This window comes from Zonotrichia leucophrys, chromosome 5 (assembly GCF_028769735.1).
Source record: "Zonotrichia leucophrys gambelii isolate GWCS_2022_RI chromosome 5, RI_Zleu_2.0, whole genome shotgun sequence".
Classification (NCBI taxonomy): Eukaryota; Metazoa; Chordata; class Aves; order Passeriformes; family Passerellidae; genus Zonotrichia; species Zonotrichia leucophrys.
In genome coordinates, this window is record NC_088175.1 from 53,187,693 (window position 1) to 53,207,512 (window position 19,820).

A 19,820-nucleotide genomic window follows, 5' to 3' on the forward strand; every position below is an offset into this window, starting at 1 on the left:
TTACCTGCAGATTTTCCACTTGCTCAGAATGCTGATTTCCTGGAGGAGGATGATAATCTTCAAGATGTCTATGAAGTCCTTTAAGGGAATTCAGCTCATTTTTAATAGTGTGTATTTCTCTTCTCATGTTTTCCTCCTGTAATAATTGCAGTACACAGAGCACACAAACACTTTACTGCATGTTCCAATGGGTAAACCAGCATTTTTCAAAGGCATGAACAGCTTAGCAAATGAAACTTCATCCTTAAAAGAAAGTATGCTAAGGAATTTCTTTGTACAAAGTAATTGAGCTCTTTCATTCAACCAAAATTTTAACCACATTTCCATTACAGATTATAGCTTTTATTAACTAGTTTGGGATTTTTTTTTTTTACCATTTACTACCTGTAGCCATACTCCAAAAAAGTGAGATTTGTATTTGTAGCTTTCTTCCTTTTTGGCTCAAAGATAAATGAAATATTCAACATTCATTCTCCACCTACATTGTCAAGAAACCACAACAGCAAATAATTCGCTTAGCCCTTTACTTCTGTAAATAGCCTCAAGTATCCAATCCTCCTTCAGAAAATATGTAACAATTAAATTTTTGTATTTAGAACTAACTGAATGGCCCAAACTACAATTTGTAAAAAGAACTGAAGGACAATTTTACAGAAATACTTTCACTTAATTTACAAAGATTTCTGGATTTCTGGACTAGTGTTAACTTTATCCTTGATTGTTTACTTTAGGAGACAAAATTTCTAGTTAGCCATGGCAGAAATATGAAAAGGAATAACAATTATCTTGCACAGAACAGATGCAAAGGTTCCTGAGAAATAAGCAGGGCAAATTCCCATATCTGTAGAGGAAATGATGGTATAAAATTCTCCAAGGAATCAGGGAAATCAAATCTTCTCTATTCTTCTCTTCTTCTATTCTGTGGTCTCACAGTTGCAGTCATCCCCACAGTGGCTGCACTCAAAGGAGTGAGCCTTGGACAACAGGATTACAAGGACAACTTTGCATTATTTCCCTACAGTTTCCCTGGAAATCTATCTACCAAAATCAAAACTTTCTGGCAGCAAGTGCCAAGCACATAGAAATAAAAAAGACAGACTATCAAACAAATGCTGCTAAGAGTCTGGTTTCCACACATTAAGCAGAGCTTTCTTATTGAAGTGGTATTAATCTTTCCTACATCCAAACATGCATTTATTATTGCAGACAATTTTTACAGCTACAATGTTTTGCTAATTGTTTTGGATTAAATAATTGCCAAAGTATTCTTGAAAAGTAATGAGGTAATAGAAAGAATGTCAAATATAGAAGACAAACTATTGTTTAGGTGTCCACAGAGGGGAATTCACTAGGGGGACATGGCAGACACACCTTTTCTTATCCCCTTTCACCCTCAGTCCCCACTGAAGAATTCCTTTCAAATCAGAGCTGCAGGAAGAGCACTGACCTTTTGGAGCACAGAAGTCAACATAAATTTACCTTGAAAAAATATTCATTTCTAGAAGTATCTGTATCACTGGAGAAGAAATGAGTTGTTTTTATATTGCATTATTTCTGTGGTACTTTCTTGGCTTTTAGGGATTCCCTGAAATGCTTGATAACTATTCCAAAAAACTTTTAATACTAAAGCATTTAATTTAATAAACCTACATCATTTTTCCAAGTTCTTAGTGCCTTCTCATGCTCATTCTGAAGATTAAGGAACTTTTCTTCATTTTCCTTTGCCTTCTCCCTTTGCAGCTCATTATCTCTTTCAAGGGCCTGCAATAAAATTAATTATCCAAAAAATAATCAATACCACATTAATGAATTTTGATGTGTTTTATGTTGCTTGGACCCTTGCTTCTAACATGCTGCAAGTGCCATACAGATCAGTGATAATGTGCTATCTCAACAATAATTTTCATAAATTAACAGAAAGGTGCTTATAGTTTAGCTAACAGGAAACAGGGGGAGGTTATGAAAAAAGAAATGGCTATAAAAGGGTATAAAAACACTTGCCATTATTCAGTTTCACTGCATAAGTTTTAATGTGCTGAAAAAGTAATATAAAGTCCAGAGATGAGAGATATGAAATGTAGCATAATCCAGAGTCACTGTATTTAAAGAAAAAACTGCTGCACACTGACAGGAAAAAAAATATTTTTATAATCAGTTTTTCTGTCCTAAATTGTTTATTAACCTCTCTTATAAACTACACAATCTTTACATTCTAAAACATATCTACTGCAACATGAAGTATATATCTGATTATGCTTTAATTTATTTTTATTAGGTCACTGAAATAGGAGTGCATTGAAATAACAGTAATATTTAGTTTTATACCACCATAACTGTACTTGCAACAGTTTTGGGTTAACTCTTTCAGCTTTCCTGTGCTAAATTAAAGGAGTCTTGTGTAAATCAGCAGCAACTTCACACACATATCAGGTACTCTTGGAATTTTTATCCTATCATATTTTTATAGCAAACAATATGGAAGATGAGTCCCTGCATTCCATTACCTGCTAAACAGATGACACAAATATATTTCATAATCTTTAAAGCATGAGCTGTATGATCAGCTACATATTTATGATTCTGTTGAGCTTCTTTAAAAGTCCACTTGAAAAATGTTATGGAGGCAATACTCCAAACCAATTCCTTTTTACTAAATCTTTTAACCAAAGATGAGTGCACTTTTTGATTCACTTAGCACCAATTTTAAAATGTCTATGTTAATTTAGCTACACTACTAATAAAATTGTATTTTATAGGTACTAACATTAGGAAAATTCAAACTACCCTGCACTTTTGTACACATGGGAAAATTGTGCTTGAGAATATAATGGATCTTCTTTGACAGATTATGTATTTCCAAAAATGGGACAACTCAGCAATACATTGTCTGAATAACCCCACTCTGATGTAGCATCTTTCATCCAGTTGTATAAACCAGAAATTCAAGACCTCCTGCCTTTGATGAAGCTGCTCTTAACTCCAAGGATGCTTTTACTTGCACCTGAAATGCAACTTCCTTGGTGATGGATGATTATAGTTATTCACAGCACAGCTCTGAGGGCAAAATCTCAGAAGTAGCAGATGTATGGAACTGATCACATGTTAAAGCCAGTTGTACACACAGGGGAATACCTGAATTCCTTGCATTCTCAAGTATTCTGTCATCTGTTTAAGAATATTTTTTTATAAGTTATATATTCAGCTCCCTATTTTAAAAAAAAGCAAAAATGCAAAATAAGAAGCTAACATTGTATCATTCCTTGGAATATCATGGTAGTGATTGCAAAAATGCCAAACAAGAAGCTAATATTGTCTCATTTCTTAGGAATGTCATGGTAATTGTATCAAACTGAAAAACAAGTCTATTTACACCAATTTATCAGTTTTTTATCCATGTATATAAGCATAACCAAGGCATGCCTTGTAACATCCATTTCATCTAAAGTATTTATGCCTGAAGTTACCTTTGAGGACTGCACTGAAGCTCTGATGACCAGCAGTGGTTTGTGCTGTAGTTACAACAACTGAAAACAGTAATACCTTCCCAATGTCTAATACAAACAGACCCAAATCAGAGCAGGCTCTCATCAGAATTAACATAATTGCAACCAGAAATCAATTTTTGGCCTACACAGGCTGCAAAAGAGAGACTTGTCCTCCATCTATACCTTAACAAGAAGAAAACAACCATACTTGTACACATTTATGTGCAGTCTTCAAAGAGAAGATTCACAGATACCATTTACTGGTTTAGCTGGAGCTTTAAGGCATGCTATAAACTTTATCTGAGAGGGGAAACAATGGCTCAGAAATGCTATCAGAAAAAAGCACTTTAAAATACACTTGCTATTCAATAGTCCTGACACAAAGGACTAAAGGACTCCTGTATTATGCCAGTAAGGTTATATATATATATTAATTATCTCCAGCCTCTGTTTTAATCTAAAAAGCAATTCAAATGATCTTAAAAAATAAAAAGTACATTACCTTCTTTCTTTAACAAAAACCAGGATTATATGAATAGCAAGTAATCCAATATACAAATAACAGAAGCTACAGAAAAATCATGCTACTTTAGGCAATCCTACAGCCAGAGGGTTGTTCAGTTAATCTTTGTAAAAATGTTGCTTTAACTCTTAGGGAGGCTTTAGCCACTTTCTGATGGACAACATAGCTCACCTTCAACCTTATTTGTTTCATCAAAATACAGAAGTCCTATTGTGGCAGAAGGCAAACTATTCACACCTGTTAAGAGTAAAGCCTTAGGGGAAGTGCATCATTTCAAATTAGCATAGAAGCATTTATTTAGAAACAGGAGTATATATCCACACTGGAAGTTCCATTTGAAATTACTGAACTCCTAGTTCAAAACCTTGGCTTCAAAGAGTGGAACAGTTGTGGTTGTGTCCAGGCAAACAGTAGATAATAATTTTTAACAGTCCTATCAGTGGTTGTACCTGAATGGTACATCTGATGGGAATGGATATGAGCTTAACCTTCAGCGCACTGACTGCTATTGAAATGAGGAATCTGAACAGTTCTGAGCTTTTACATGCTGAAAGAGTGTCCTAAAGTGACTTTATGATGCTTGCATCCCCAGTCATCAGTTCTGTTTACACTGGATAGTAAGTTCTGCACCTTCCAGACTGGTTCTGAGAGCAAAGGGGGAGAGAAGCAGCACACAGGTTGTCTGCAGAAACTGCACTTGCTCCCCTGCATCCTTCTCACCCACTTGCAACCCTGCTTACTGAGAATTTCAGACTTTCTGTGCTGGCAGGCACTGACCCCCAAGGGAACACTGCATTTGACCTGAGGCTGTGGAGAAGGCTTCCAAAATTGAGTGACAGAATTGGGATTGTGGGTGTAGAGTTTGAATAGAAGTGTGTAATGGCACAGGCTAGAAAACTTATAGTTTAAGATTTTAGAATATAGTAATATATATAAAGGATGATGGAGGTTTTAGTGTGCAGGCTGGTCCTCCTTCTTCACCTTCTTCTCCTTGGGCTTGGGTGGTTTTGTGTAATTGGATAAAAAGTTCACAATGTGGGCTATGAATGGTTGGTTATTGGGTCAAAAGTAAAAATAATTTAGGTGTCAATTCTTAATTGGACAGTTTATCCTTAAAAGGCCTTGTAGAGAGGGAGATACAGCTTCATTTTTAGTTTGTTAGAGTGAAGTTGTGTAGAACTCACAGTTTGTGAGACTGTAGAATAAGAACCCATAAACATCTGAGTCCCAATAAGAAATACCATCTCCCACATTTAATCCTGACCTTGGCAGAAAAAGGAAACAAAGAATCCACACCCACTGTGTTGCCTGCAGCACAGACAGCAGAACAGAACTCTCCTTTGCTTTTAATTAGCTGGGGTTTTTAGTTAGATGAGGCCAGTCGTTTTTTGGAACTGTTCAGTCCAGTGACACCAGGTCCATTGTCCAGGACACCCCAAGCTACACTGCAGACACCAGACCCAACCCCAGAGAGACTGAGAAAAGCTGAAGACACATCCCCAAAAAGGACTCTGAATTACAGAAAGACTTTCTGAATTTGCCATCTCTTCCAAACAATGAGAAGTTTCCCTGCTTAATATTATTCATTTTTTCATGTTTGTGAGTACTTTGCTTGTTACAAAAACAATTTTTTTCCACTTTTCTCACAGGAAATTGATGTCTCCTGAACTGGTGGGAGGAGAGGCCACATAAAGTTGCTTCTAAAGGGACCACTTCAAAAGTTTCCTCCCAAAATTTTCCCTAAACCAAGACAGAGAGGAATTGAGGAGTGCTGCAACTCCACACTCTCCAGCGTGACTACTTCCCACCTCTAGCATAAATATGATGCCAGAAAACACACCAAGAAAGAGCTAAAGAAAATGCTCTTTCTTAGCCCTCTGCTTTAATAAAACTGAGGACAAGGTCCAGCTATGAATGAAGATCTGAAATTTGAAATGTCGCCCAGAAATGTGTACCTGTATGAAAATTACAAGAAACAAAAGTCCTAAAATAATTTGATTTCGGTATTTGAAAGCAACCCTGTTCTGGTTTTGCCCTCTAGAAATGGCTGCTGAGAATGGCAACCATGATTTACTTTGGGGAGGGAAGAGGGAAAGCACAGCCTGTGCTTCAAGGCTCGTGCTGACAGTTAAGGAGCTGAGGGAGCAATGGAAGGGAGGTCAAAAGTTCTGAAAGGCACACAGATGTCTTTAACAGCCCTGGACTTAAAAAATACATAACAGATAGTAACAGCTTGTCTAATTGAGAAAAATCTGACCTGATAGTCTTCTTTCAGTGCCTTTAATTCACTTTCCATTCTAACATTCGTTTGGGTTATTCGCTGAAGCAGCTCCTGCACACACTGTAGAGAGCTGAGAATTTCCTTATTAATACAAACAGAATAAATATAATGAGTTAGATTTTGTTTCTGGAGTTTAAACATTAGATAATTTATGTCTTTTGTATTAATTTTTTTAAAATTCTGTCAGTGTTTACAAATTCATGTCTGTAAAAAGAGGTACTTCAACCTCAGCTTTGGGGAAAACTTGTAGAGAAATCAGAACACCACCCATTTTTTTTCTGATCTTTTACCTTGGAGAAGTTAACATTACTATAAACTATTATAACATTCTTTTTCAGAAAATTTTCCTATATTTAAAATGAAACCCACTCAATCTTTATACATTCTTCAGTGCAAATCTGGATAAAATATATCAAATCCAGGCCTACTGTGATTTCTATTCAGGACAAACAGAAGAAATTTATCTTACCACATCACAGGTTAGAAAAATATGGAAAATCCAAAAGAAATTATTCCATAAATGGATCACTCTAACATGAAATTATTCTGTATCTCCTGAATTAAATCCTAATAGATGTGAACCACCACTCATTAACTTTTCATCATATGGTGCAGCTATATCATATTTTACTGTCAGGGTCTAAACTTTGGTGTTACCTTTCTCAAGACTGTATTGTTACTTCCTGAAGGGGAAGTTGTAAAAAAAGAGACACCCAAAGTGAGCTGATTTGAGTTGATGAAGATGCCATGAGTGCTGCCATGAAGTGCTGCTGGAAACTAAGTCATTTTTTATTGAACACTAGAAAACACATTTCCAAGGTTTGAAAGATGGAGTGAATGACCCAGACAAGGCAATCATCACCCCCTCAACACCACTTACAGAGTCACTAAAAGACATGCACAGGAAAAACCCTGAGTTTCAGGCAGAAAGAAATCTTAGATGTGCTCAGTTGCTTCAAAATACATTGAGAGAGGAATATACTATTAAAACAAAGTACTTTGACAAACTTGTAAAGTGCTTTCAAATTATTCTAGTTTTGGTTCTACTGGATACAAAGATACAGCTATCTAATAAAAATAAAATCAATATTTTAGTGTCTTCTCACTCCTTTTCAAGCATGTATAAACTGTATTTTTTTCACTGAAGCTTAATTTATTTTTAGTTCAATTTTACATCCAGAAGACTGAACTGCAGAGCTGTGGAATGGTTTGGCCAGTGTCATCCAACAGGTCAGTTGCAGAGTTGGCCACATCTTTTAAATCTAGGACAGTTTTCTCTCCAATAGACCAGCCTGCTTCTCTCATAGACTTTAGCACAAATCAGCTGTAATATAGATGGTATTTCCAGCCTAAATCCAAGAACCACTGAAGCCAACATTTCAGTTAGTCAAGGTGAATTATGAGTGCTCCACAACACAGAAATCCATGGCTCCAAACCCAAGCACTTGGAGCAAACATGAAGCTCATCTCTCCACGAGAGCCCTCTCCAGACTACACCAAACCCTCCATAAGTTCAAACTAAGCTACCAAGCAAAACTTAGCAATTCACACAGAACAGCAGAGAGATGCAAACCAGAATCCTTCTCTTAGATAACACAGCAAATATGCTCCACAAATTATGCTCCATTCATCTCCACAGAAATCCTTTTAGTGCATTCAGGGCTGGGAGAGTAATGAGGCCTGAGTCAGTTTCTCATTTTTTTCCATGTGTTTATTGGCAAGTATTTTTTTAAAAGCAAGCTCAAAATGGAAGCAGGCTTTTATAAATTGGAAGAGTGCTGCTGGATGAGTGCTCTGTGGGCATGGCAGCAAGATACTGCTCTTGTCCCTCCCTGGCACCAAGAATGATACACTTCTCTGACCTGTTCCTGAGTGAAAGTTCTGCAACTGCTCAAGAAAAGGAAAAAAAACAACCACCCTTTTCATGCTTAATGTTCTGTAAAGCAGTGCCTTATGTTGTTATTACAGGGAACAATTTTTTTTAGTTTTGCTACATTTGATAATTGACTCCATAGCCTTTTTTTAAAAAGGATTTTTTCTGGAATATACCTGAGTCAGCAAGAGAAGACACTCCTAACTCTGTTCAGGGATGTAAAGGTGTGGCTTAATAGTCTAAATGGAACATCATTTCCTTTGTGCACCACTGACACACTATTCCCATTTTAGCTGGTTTCAGTACCAGCAATGTTAGAATAAATTGTAGGTAACCAGAAAGCAGAACAGCATGTTATTTACTGCTTATTAATACTGAACCCACATGTAGGCAAGTGTCTCATGGGAATACCAAATTCTCCCATCTGAATTCAAGGACAAAATGTAAGACTCAGAATAAAGTGTCAAACAATGGACTTTGTTCTGGTAATACTTCTTCTAAATACTTTCTTCTAAAATCTGAAGATACCATTTTTTAGAGCAGTAAGATACCACTTAGGCCAGTATTAAACATTTCTGAAGTGTAAAAAGTGAAATTAGCTGGGTTTTTTTAGCTTAGTATAATAAGAAACCTAAGTGTGAAATATAGCACCTACATTCTTAAATTTTAAGATTTTTAAATAGTGAAGCTGTATTATCAACTCACCAGCTTTTCTTCTTTGATGTGAGCGTTTTCTTCTTGAACTTTTTCACTGACTGACATCTCCTACAAAAAAGAAACAAGCATGAAGAACAGTAAAAGGCATTTAAAATAACTATTTTCTTTAACAATATTGTTTTAATGTGATATAGTGGATCATCATGAGGTTATTTAAAGAAATGGAATTATTTTTTAATGTCTCCGTACCCATTTTTTTACTACAAAATTATATTGATATTCATAGCACATTTATTTCCCTAGAAAAGGCTATAGTGGAAACAGTTTAATTATAATGTATATGCAATATAGTAGAAAGGAATCACTAATCTGTATCCATCAGAGATCACTGCCAGGAGGTTTGCTGAATGAACAACAGAAAATATTCACCAAAACTTTAATTTGTTTAAAATCCAAAATACCATTCTGATTTTCTGTTGCAGTTCTTGAAACTGTTTTTCCTTCACTGCAAGATTGATGTTTTCTTCTCCCACCCTGTACTGAGAGGTGACCTTGGACCTTATCAAGTCTGTAGTTACTTTCTTCAGTTCCTTAACACAGGAAACACGTATAAATAGTTCATCCAGCATAGGCATTGCAATTCAAAACAGAGACAAATCTTTTCAACTATCCTGCTCATGCCCCACTTTGAAACAATGTATGGAAAAAACAGAATAAATTACAGGTACTGAAATGTGTAAGACTGACTTTACTAAACTTCAAACTTGTCACACGTGACTAAAAGTTTATTTTCACAGGTAAAATGTTATTGTGCCAATTTTCATCTCTTTGAAGTATTTACTTAATAATTTTATTATTTCCAGTTCCAAGATGTATATTAGAAGTGAAAATTGAGTTGGTATTGGTAAAACCAATGGGTTTTATGAGTTCTTTACCCATATATACAATAGGAATTACTTTTGTAACTACGGTGTACATTCTTGGGAATGAGGAGGAAAAAAAGGGAGAACACTGATTATCTGGTAAAAACAGGAACTGGCTATAAATTTGGAGGATCTCTGCTCTTCCTGAAACATTAATTACTTAATCTCAAGAGAATGCTAAATTAATTTTATATTAGAAGCTTCTACAACATGATGCCTTTGATTTTATAGTCTTTATCCTCTTTTAAATATCCTGTGAGTGGTTTTTTTTTTTTTTTTGGGGTCTTTTTTTTTTTTTTGGTGTCTGTTTTGTAACCAGTTTATTCAGAGCTCCTAGTGCAGCAAATAAACAGCAAAGGCTTTGATCTCATTAAATTACAACTTATAGTTCCTGGAGCCATAAATATTGTGCCCTGCTCTCCCCCTCCCCTCCCATCCTGGTGCAAGGTAGTCTGGTTAATGTCGCTCTCTCCTTGAGCACTCTGACGTTTACTCAGACAAACAGCAGAGGTTATGAATGCTGCTCACAGATAGCATCAAGAATTCTCCATGATGCCATAGTGGTGAACCAAGCATTCAGAGTGGTCATAGTTTTATCTAACAACTAAGTTTGGTCTGTTTAACTTTTCTTCACAAAACTGGAATTTCGGTTATCACACACAGAATTATCACAGGCTGGTGGTTTAACTGTTCTGGACAAAATCATAGAACAGTACAAAAGAAGAAAAAAAAAAGATTACATTGCAACTGAAATTCACAAAGTTTTATGGAAAATACAAGTAGAGGTAGCACTTTTAAATAAATCATTTTTTTGCTAGAGGCTTTATTTCTCACGTATTTTAGCCATAAATTTGAAATGATCTAGCAAGTCCTAAGTGTAACTGCAGAATCAATTAGAGAACTGAAAGCCAGCAATGCTTTACAATTATTCTATTCTGAAAGCTAGTTAGGTTTTGCCCATCTCTGGCAATGCAGACATATCTGAGCTGTACTGCTTTTCCTAGAATGAACCATGCAAGGCTCCTGCTCTAAGTGGCAGAAGTGCCAGCAGCTCCAGCTTTGTGCAAGTGCAAAGGTGCCCGGTGGCAGCCAGCACAGAGCAGCAGATGAACAGGACAGAGAGCCCAGCCCACAGCCTGGGTGCCACAGCAGGTGCAAAAGCCTGCCATGGATCTGATGCCAGCTGTTTCCCAAAAGTCAGGCTTTATAGTGTGCAGAAAAACCTTATATTCTCATGGGGAAAGCACAAGTCATGCCCTTGAGGCAGTAAAGATTGTATTTTCTTCTTTGTAATGGCAAGTACAACCCATCTGGAAGCAAATCTGCTAATACAAACCTATAGGCAGGAAAAACCAAACCAAACAACCAGAACACAACACAAACTCCCAAAAAAATCTCCACAAATTAAATAACCAACACTAATAGCAAAGTTTTACATGGTGAGTGAAATCACAAGGTTTGTAGGTGCAAAAAGAATTTTAAAAATTATTTTCTACCTACATACATGTGTTTTCTTGTACCCTGAAATTAATTACAATGTAACCCCAAAGTCTTTGATTTTTTTTTTTCTAGTAGCTTTGTCTCATTATTAAAATCACAAGTAGTATCTAAAAATCTAGAAAGTATGTTGAATGTGAAAAATAATTTTATCAGGTCTGGGGTGTGCTGAGAGAGAATGATAAGGATTTAAACCCATTCCCTTGAGCTGTTGCTAGTAAGCAATGCTTAAGGATATGGCTGAAAAAACACTTCATGCCAGTGTAAGTCAAGAGTGTCCCAAAATCCCAGTCCTGCTCCTTAAACCTGCTTTACTTCTCCAAGTTGGTCTAAGCTAAAGCTTCCACTTTTTTGGTTGGGGTGGTTTTTTTTGGGCTTTAGGGTTTGTGGTTTTCAGTTGGGCTTGTTATATTTTTTTTAATAAAATCTAGGTTTTTTTCAATACAAAATATTAATTCCGCTCTCCCTTGAGGCCACATAAATACATGTCCCAGCATAAAGGAATGGTGTGGGACTGGACAAGCAGCCAGCACAGGCAGATGTAACCACTTCCCAGGACTGATACCCTATGAAAAGTTAACCTGTACTCAGAATTACACCCATGTCTGTTGGCTCTCTTCCCAGATTGCTGCAACCTTCTTGTGCTCTTTTGGGTCTTGAGCAGTAGAGTTGTTTTTGAAGCAGCAGAATGACAGAAACCTTCTTCTTGGCCAGATATCAATGCAAGCATTTTCACAGTGGTTGAAAAGAATCCTACCACACTGAATATCAAAATGTTCACATCCAAAAACAAATGTTACTGAAAGGAAATTTTGCCACAGTCCATTACATTACAATTTAGGAACTGGACTTGAAGCAGGCAATTCCAAGAGAAAATTACAATCTCTCTAAATAATATTTCTTTCCTGAAATCCCAGAAGAGTAAACCTGTGCATAACAGATCTCAATTTCACTTAATTTTTCAGCTGTACATATTAAACACCTTCATAACACATTTGCAATTTCATTAAAATTGGAGATTAGTTTATTTTTACCCATAAATGTTAAACAGCATTCACTAACTTCACATTCCCATTAAGAACAAATGTGTGAGATCATGCAGGTCTGAGTGAAAGTAATGGCTGTGATAAGAGCTGACAACCAAACTAAGATTTTAGTACCATGGATAGTCATTCCCATTCCAGCACTGAGGCTACAGAGGAAAGAAGTTTGAACCCAGAAGTTGTCAGAGCTGTTAGAGGTCAGTCAAGTCTCCAAGGCAGATAAAACCAGCTTCAGAAGTTGTCCCAAATTGTGCTGTTGATATCATGACTTCTTTCAGCTATGTAGCAAGTGAAAACAGCCTGGTAATCCCTTTTCAAAATTCTTCTAAATATCCCAGTTCAGATTGTTCAGAAAAGAATGGTCAAACAGATAAAACCAGTAAGAAATTCAGAAATAAATACAATAAAGGCATTTCCTGCTGAACTGAGGAAGCTGGATTAAGTTTCAGTTGGCCCCCTATTTCTGCTTATCTAACAGTATTTTATTTAAAATTCATAACCCTTCATGACCTTAAGAATCAAGAGTAGAGCTAAAAAAAGAGTGGATCAAATAATATGTTTTACTCTAGAGTACATAAATTTCAATTTCTCTCTCACACCTATGTTACTCACAAATTTCATAACGTAAAATTTTCTTAAACATTTCTGTTTTCTTACCTCTCAAATTACTTACCCTCAGAGAATGCTAAGTAATTAATTATTCTTGGTTTCTCACCAAAGAGACAAATCCAATTTACTGTGATGCTGTAATATTTTTAAAACTCCTCACTTTTTAATTTACAATATACTACAATAAAGATATGCTGCATTTCAGGTGAAATGTTTCTGTCACGTGCTCCTGTTTCTGTCACATGCAAATTATTTCCCTTTTTTTTTAAAGAATTTCACAGTTGGAGTGCACACAATGCACAGACAAAGCTGCTCTCCGATCTTCAGAGTTATGATGATATCAGCTCTGAACAAACATGGCTTTCCTACAGAGGAAAGTTATCCCCAGTGACACCTTCCAATATTTTTCTGTTTCTCTTCCATCCATCAAATATTCCAGATAAACATATACAGTTTTTATATATAACCTATCATTTCAATTATGTAGCTAAATAAACATTTTTTATGTTTAAGACCTCATTGTGATATAGAAATTAAATTGAGAATTTTCCCAGTGTTCTGCTTCATTGTAACTGTGGATTTCAGCCTGCTTTTGTGACGGTAAGAGTTCTCAAATCTTTGATCACTTCAAAACTTGATCATTTTGACACTGAGTTTTGGCAAGTTACATTCTAGTATGTAACTAAAAAATCCAAATTGTATTCCTGATTAATTTTTACTGTGGCAATATCTCCATGTAATAAATATGAAAATTAAGTAAAGCACTAAAGAAGGTAAGAATGAAATAAACTTTTTAAAATCTCAAAATGTCCATATTTCAAGATAAACTTAAAGTCTGACTTTTAAGTGGAATCATACTCTAAAGAACCTTAACAATAAGAGGCTACATGCTCTTAAGAATAAAATAAACAACAGTAGATTCAGGGAGAATTTTCAAGTACTTTTGTACCTTCAAATTCCATTTTTCAGGCAAACAAAGGCAAACAGGTAAACATCAGTTTTTCAATCAATATAACACAAATATAAATGGTCATAGTTCCTTTTCCTCATGTACAAATTATCTTCTCCCCTTGCCCTTTTTTGTTGTCAAAAACATTCACAAACTTGGCAGAGATTCCATGGTAATTCAAAGCAATCATCTGGAAACTGGGGATTAACATTAGGCCAAGTTGAGACACTCATGCTTTTGATCCCTACATAAAATCATTACAGAATCTAAAGGAGAATAAAAGTTGAAAGGAGGAAAATAAAAAGACAAGGAGATATAAAGAAGAGATGTGGTGTGGAAAGATGTTGAGTTTACAGAACAATTCTGACTTTTGAATGCCCATTTGTTTTTCTCTTGTCAGCTCTTAAGAAACAGCTCAAAGGGGAAAGAATGTTACTTTTCCCAGTATTACCTGTGTTCAAGAGAGCAAATCAAAAATGTACTTGGCAAAGAGGAGTTTCTGAATAGAGGCAGGAGAAAAGAGCTTAGGGACAACTTCCTTGTAAACTATAGCCTGATGTCTCAGCAGCCTTGTCACAAAACTCTCCCATCTGAGGGATTCAGTTACACATTTTACATTGCACATTACACTGCTACCTTCCTCACACGTGGAGAAGGGATGGCAGCACAGCACAGGAAGAACACAGGTTATTAATAATTAGCAGGAAACAAGGAGGATGCTGTGGAGGTAATTAAAACCTCACAGGTTACAGAAAATTCTCAGAGCGGCTCCAGTTTTAACTGAGGTGTCTGTGGAAGCTAATTTAGCCACTAGTCATGGAATGAAAAACAGTTCTGCTGCTTGTCCACTACTTCTATTAATACATCAGCAGCTTTTGGAAGACCCAAAGAATCACAGAATATTCTGAGTTGGAAGGGACCCACAGGGATCATTCTCCATCCAGAAATGTGCACTGTACTTACTTCCTTCAGATTACTTATTTCAGTCTCTTGTCTTTTATTCACTGATGCTAGTTTCTTATTGTGCTGTATGGCTTCCTGCACTTTAAAAAAAAGTTAAAGCATGTTAACAAATAATTTCACATGTGAACAAGTATTTGATTTCTAACTTCAATATATGTACATATAATTCATTTTAAAAAACCTAAAACTGCAAATATGATTCAACTACTTTTTCTGTGTAGTTTGATACTATATTGGAGGATTATACCAGGATTATACAGACACAACCTGTTGTCTGTACCTCAAACAATGAGTTAAGACTTTTCTGTATGTTGGCCTGCCTCTTTTAACTGTAATTTAATTTTTAGTGTTCTATGATGTCATTTTAGTAGGACTTTTAATCTTGATTTTTATTTTTTAAAGATTTTCTTGTAACTTTCTGATGAGTTTAGTTATTTTCAGACTAACACAGAACATAATGGGGCACAGAACAAATTAATACCTGAGTTAACAGATATACAGGGTTATGTGCACATAGGCCATGGAAGACAGAAAAAAAGCAGAGGCTAGCAGAGCAAAAAATTCTATGAATGACTTCTATTCCTGCTGAAAGGGGAGGGAATTTTCTCTCAAAATTTATACAGGTGAAGATATCACTAGGAAATTGCTTGAAATTCCACAATGAAAAGCTGAAGATATTTACTGGTTCCTGTACTTTTTCAGACAGCTCTATTCAATCTTTGTATTTTCATCCTCTCAGGTTCCCCTTCATCCTTTTCTGGTTTCTGATTTCTCTTTTTTCACCCCTAACCTTTCTTCTTTATTTTCCTCAATATTTTCTGTCACCACACTTGAACACAAGAACTGCAGACACCCAGAATGTCCTCTGCTTTTCTGCTAGAGATGGTCCATGGGGAATGATGGACAAGAGCCTTACAGCACCATAAGCAATTTTGCAGTTTTGAATGAGAATATGTGCTTAAAAAATTAACATACTGATGAATGTAACAGCTATCTTCTGATACAACTTAGGAATACCCCCAGAACAACAAGCAGGCCAAAATGAGTAAAACTCTCTTTCAGCAAAAGTGCTCACTCTCTGCTTTGAAGTACAATCAGCAGGACATTGGTTAGCCAATAATGTTCTAGATTTAAAATTTAAAAAACTGAACACAAGTAACTTGAGGTACTGAAATATCACAGATATACATAGAATATGTTATCACTTTATTGAAACTAGATTTGAAAAAAAAATTTGTTTCAGGCAGAAACCTGAAAATTTTAGTGAGATTCAGTAATTGAAAAGTTTTTTTGGTGTTTTGGGGGTGGTTTTTTTGTTTGATAGTTTCTCAATATAATTCCCTGTGTGATCACACTTACAACTGTAGCAGTGGATCAGCAAAGAGCACTGAGGAACCTCCCAAGATATTTGATGCTTGGCATAGAGTAGCTGCCATTTTTCTGAGTTTTCAGGCGTCTCCAACTGGGTGCTGTCAAAGCACAGCAAAAGCAAGGGCTGGAAGGCATTTAAGACATACATACCACTGTGCTCTAGCTTGCCATGAACACCTTTCACAATCCCAAAACGAGATGCAATAGTAGCATAACACCTCTCAACTTCATTCAGTTTCTTATGATGCTCCTCTTTTGCTGTTAAGTGCATCTGCAATTTTTGATCCTGTTGGCAACACAAATGAAGCACCCATTTAATGACAGTAAGTAGCTCTCCAGCTGCTTTTGAATATAACAGCATAAATGCAAAATCATTCCCAGAATCTTTCAGTTGTCTGTTTCATATCTAATGACCTTTCCCATCTCCACATAGCAGGAAGAGAGACAGAATCATCATGATAATCAAAGGATTTGAGCATCTGAGATTTGAGTAGAGGCTGAGGGACGTGTGCCAGCTCAGCCTGGAGAGGAGCTGATAAATGTGTATATTCCAGGGGAGGTGTGTGTGTGAAAGGAATAAAGAAACCACAGCCAGGCTCCTTTTAGTGACAGACTCCTTTTCACTGACACAAAGTGAAAGACAAGAAATTTCACTTAAACTTGAGGGGAAAGACATTGTAAGGGTGGGCAAACACTGGAACAGATTGCACAGGCAGGCTGCAGAATCTATCCAAGGAGGTACTAAAAACCAACAGCCATGGCTCTGTGACACCGGCTCCACTGACCCTGCTCTGAGCCACCTCAAGAGACTCCTGACAGCTTCACCCATTCCAGTCATGGGCTTGTAAAAAATGGCACAGCCAAGGGCGATTAGGAGAGAGTTTGTGCATTTGACACACCAAAATAAAAGAATTTCAACACACTTGCTAAAAATCACAAGTGCATCAACTACTTCTAGAATAGAGGTGACTTGGATTTGGACTAGTGAGGCTAATGCAGATTAACACCCCATGCTTCCCAGAAAAATATAAATAACTTTTCAGTGAGTAATTCTTATTTCCTCAGTGTCAACTAACTGTTCTAGTATCATAAAATATGATGAAATCACTTTGTATAGTTGTAGGGGAAGTTTCTAACAACTTTTGTAAGCATCTAACACTTCATTTTACTTCTATTCACATGTTGGCCTAAGTAACACCACAAAGAAACCCATGTGGTAATTAAGTGCAATATATTTAATGAATTTTACCCATCTCTCTCATTTTGTGGAAACTGTTCAGCGACAATTTTTTTGTTATCCTTATAACAGTAAGATTTTTGTGTTCTTCTTTATAGTGTATTTTTGATAACAGTTTTGTAGGTACTATCTGGTGAATTTTGAAATTAATTTTTCTGAAGAGAATGGGGTAAGTTAATTCCTCAGAAAGGATAACGATTTGTTAAGATATCTAATCTATTTCTAATCTACAGAGCAACACAGCAATTAAAATGAACTGGGCCAAATTCATTCCTGTGTGTAAATTCAAGTTACACCAGGATGCATCTGGCCCAGACTGTTTGGCTTTGGCAAGGCTCCATTTCCACACAGTAACAAATGCAATACATGTCCAGGCATCAGAGGATAATAAAAGCTGATAGTAATCAAATGAAATGACCACCATAAGACTAGCAAAACAGGATATACAATACAAATTTCTCATGTTTTATAAGGTATGAAATTAAACACACTACAGCAAATGGAAAGTCATAATGGAAGCACTGGTAAAGAAACACCACCACTTACAGACATCACTGCGAGGAATGTAGGTTGAAAATGTTCTTATACTTTGTTTTTCCTAATCATAAATTAACTGTTGAAGATCTGTGCTTAACTAATGCTAGGAGGGGAATTTTCTAACAAAAACATTAAAAGGAAAGATTTTCTTTGTTTTTCCTGGTAGTTCCCTCAGGTATATTTATTCTAAGAGATTGATGAACAGGGAGACAGCCCTAATTTGAGACTTGAACAGCTTGTGGCAAAATCTGAGGGGTTTTGTAGTTTTTAATATGGATTTTTTTCTTAGTGTTATCCCAATTCCTTTCTTTAGTCAGCAAGATAGTGATAGTCTCTCCTCTCTCAAAAAGTTGAAATATGCTTTGGTACTTCATGGGGCTGGTCTGCTCCACCTGCAGGAGTTTTATTAAGAGCTTAACACTTGCCTAAATATGATTTTTGATGGCAGGCTGCTCTCCAGGCTTAATGCACAGAGAAGTAAAAGCCTGAGTATGTGATTCGTCTCCTCCCAGTGAAAAGGTTGTAAAACATTCTTCCATAGAAGCCAATCAAGAAACACCAGGAGACACTGCAGGATAGGGAGTGGATGACCCTGGAGCTGGAGTGAGACCCACAGAATCTTGGTTCTTCTTCCTTATGTCTGATACTGCAAGAACAGGAATTATTGCCCTGCCCTCCACCAGTAATAAAGATAAGCTGGGATGGGGAGTGGAATTGATTGTGGCCATATGGCTTGTTGAGGCACAATGATTTCTTGGTGGAACTAGACCCGAGAAATAGCTCAGGGTCAAGTGGGTGACTGGAGAAACACAGAGGGAATGGCTCATATCTCAAAGATATTCTAGAAATGGAGTCATGAGTCAGAGGTACTCAGTGAAGCAGAAGGTGGTAACTGGGAGGTGAAAGTGTCAGAGAAACAAAGAAGATGTAATGGCATGGAGACCAAAGGCAAGATCACATGAAAATTATGCTAAGGGCTACCAACTGTAGATCTTCAAAATGGGAATCTTTTTTCACAACAGTTTCTCCAGTTCTCACCGTTTTTCTACTTAAAAATAATTGGCTTGAATTTATACTGTATCACTGCTTCCTTCCTGTGTTTCTAAACAACATAGTATGATTACAGGCAAACTCCTAAAATATGCAGAAAGGGAACAAAAACATCCTATCTTAGATTATTATGAACAAACCAACTTTTTTTTTTGCAATAATTCCTTTTTCATTCAACAACTACACTTGTATTAGAAAACTAAATGGTGGCAGGGAAGTTCTCAGGAAATGCCTGCAGTGTTGTTAAAATATCCCTGACACATTTTGGCCTGTGCCAGCAGCTCCTGGGCACAGTTCAGGTGGGAACACAGTTCCCTGTCTGCTGGGAACCATGTGGATTATCTGGATCTAAATTCCCTCTTTTCTGTGGTGGGGTTTAATCAACCTAGACCATCTGACTGCAGCTTCACTCATTGATTTCACAGCCATTTCGTTTCCAATAAAAACAGTAAGGGAAGACAAGAACAGATGCCACGTGCAGAGAGTCCTGGCATTCTCCAACACCTGACCATTTTCCTCCAGTTACTTCCTAATTCAGCAGCAGGAAAACAAATGCAATACAGAGCTCACACTCAAGAGTATTCTATCAGCTGAATTGGCTTTGTAGTAATCCCTCCTGACTGCATGAGTGCTACTGTCCATATGCAGTGAGGTGTAAAACAATTGCACTGCATGCAATAATCAACACTTTAATTGGGGGGGAAAGACAATCATAAAGTTAAACAAATAATAAAACACAAAAAAATTCTCTATACTGCCTTTCAGTACAAAACAAAACCTTCCACTATTTCAAAATTATAGCATATATGGTGAGAATTACAT

General features: G+C 36.5%; 1 protein-coding gene across 1 annotated transcript in view; it reads right to left on the reverse strand.

Annotated features, from left to right (window-relative positions):
* Positions 1–19,820, reverse strand: part of CCDC73 (coiled-coil domain containing 73) — a 50,193-nt gene that overhangs the window by 13,220 nt on the left and 17,153 nt on the right. Inside the window, exons 7-13 of the mRNA XM_064715643.1 lie at positions 16,325–16,460; positions 14,804–14,883; positions 9,281–9,409; positions 8,868–8,927; positions 6,266–6,370; positions 1,651–1,761; positions 5–136 (exon numbers count right to left, since the gene is read on the reverse strand). Of these exons, the coding sequence (XP_064571713.1) occupies positions 5–136; positions 1,651–1,761; positions 6,266–6,370; positions 8,868–8,927; positions 9,281–9,409; positions 14,804–14,883; positions 16,325–16,460 (753 nt within the window). The remainder of the gene's footprint in view (positions 1–4; positions 137–1,650; positions 1,762–6,265; positions 6,371–8,867; positions 8,928–9,280; positions 9,410–14,803; positions 14,884–16,324; positions 16,461–19,820) is intronic.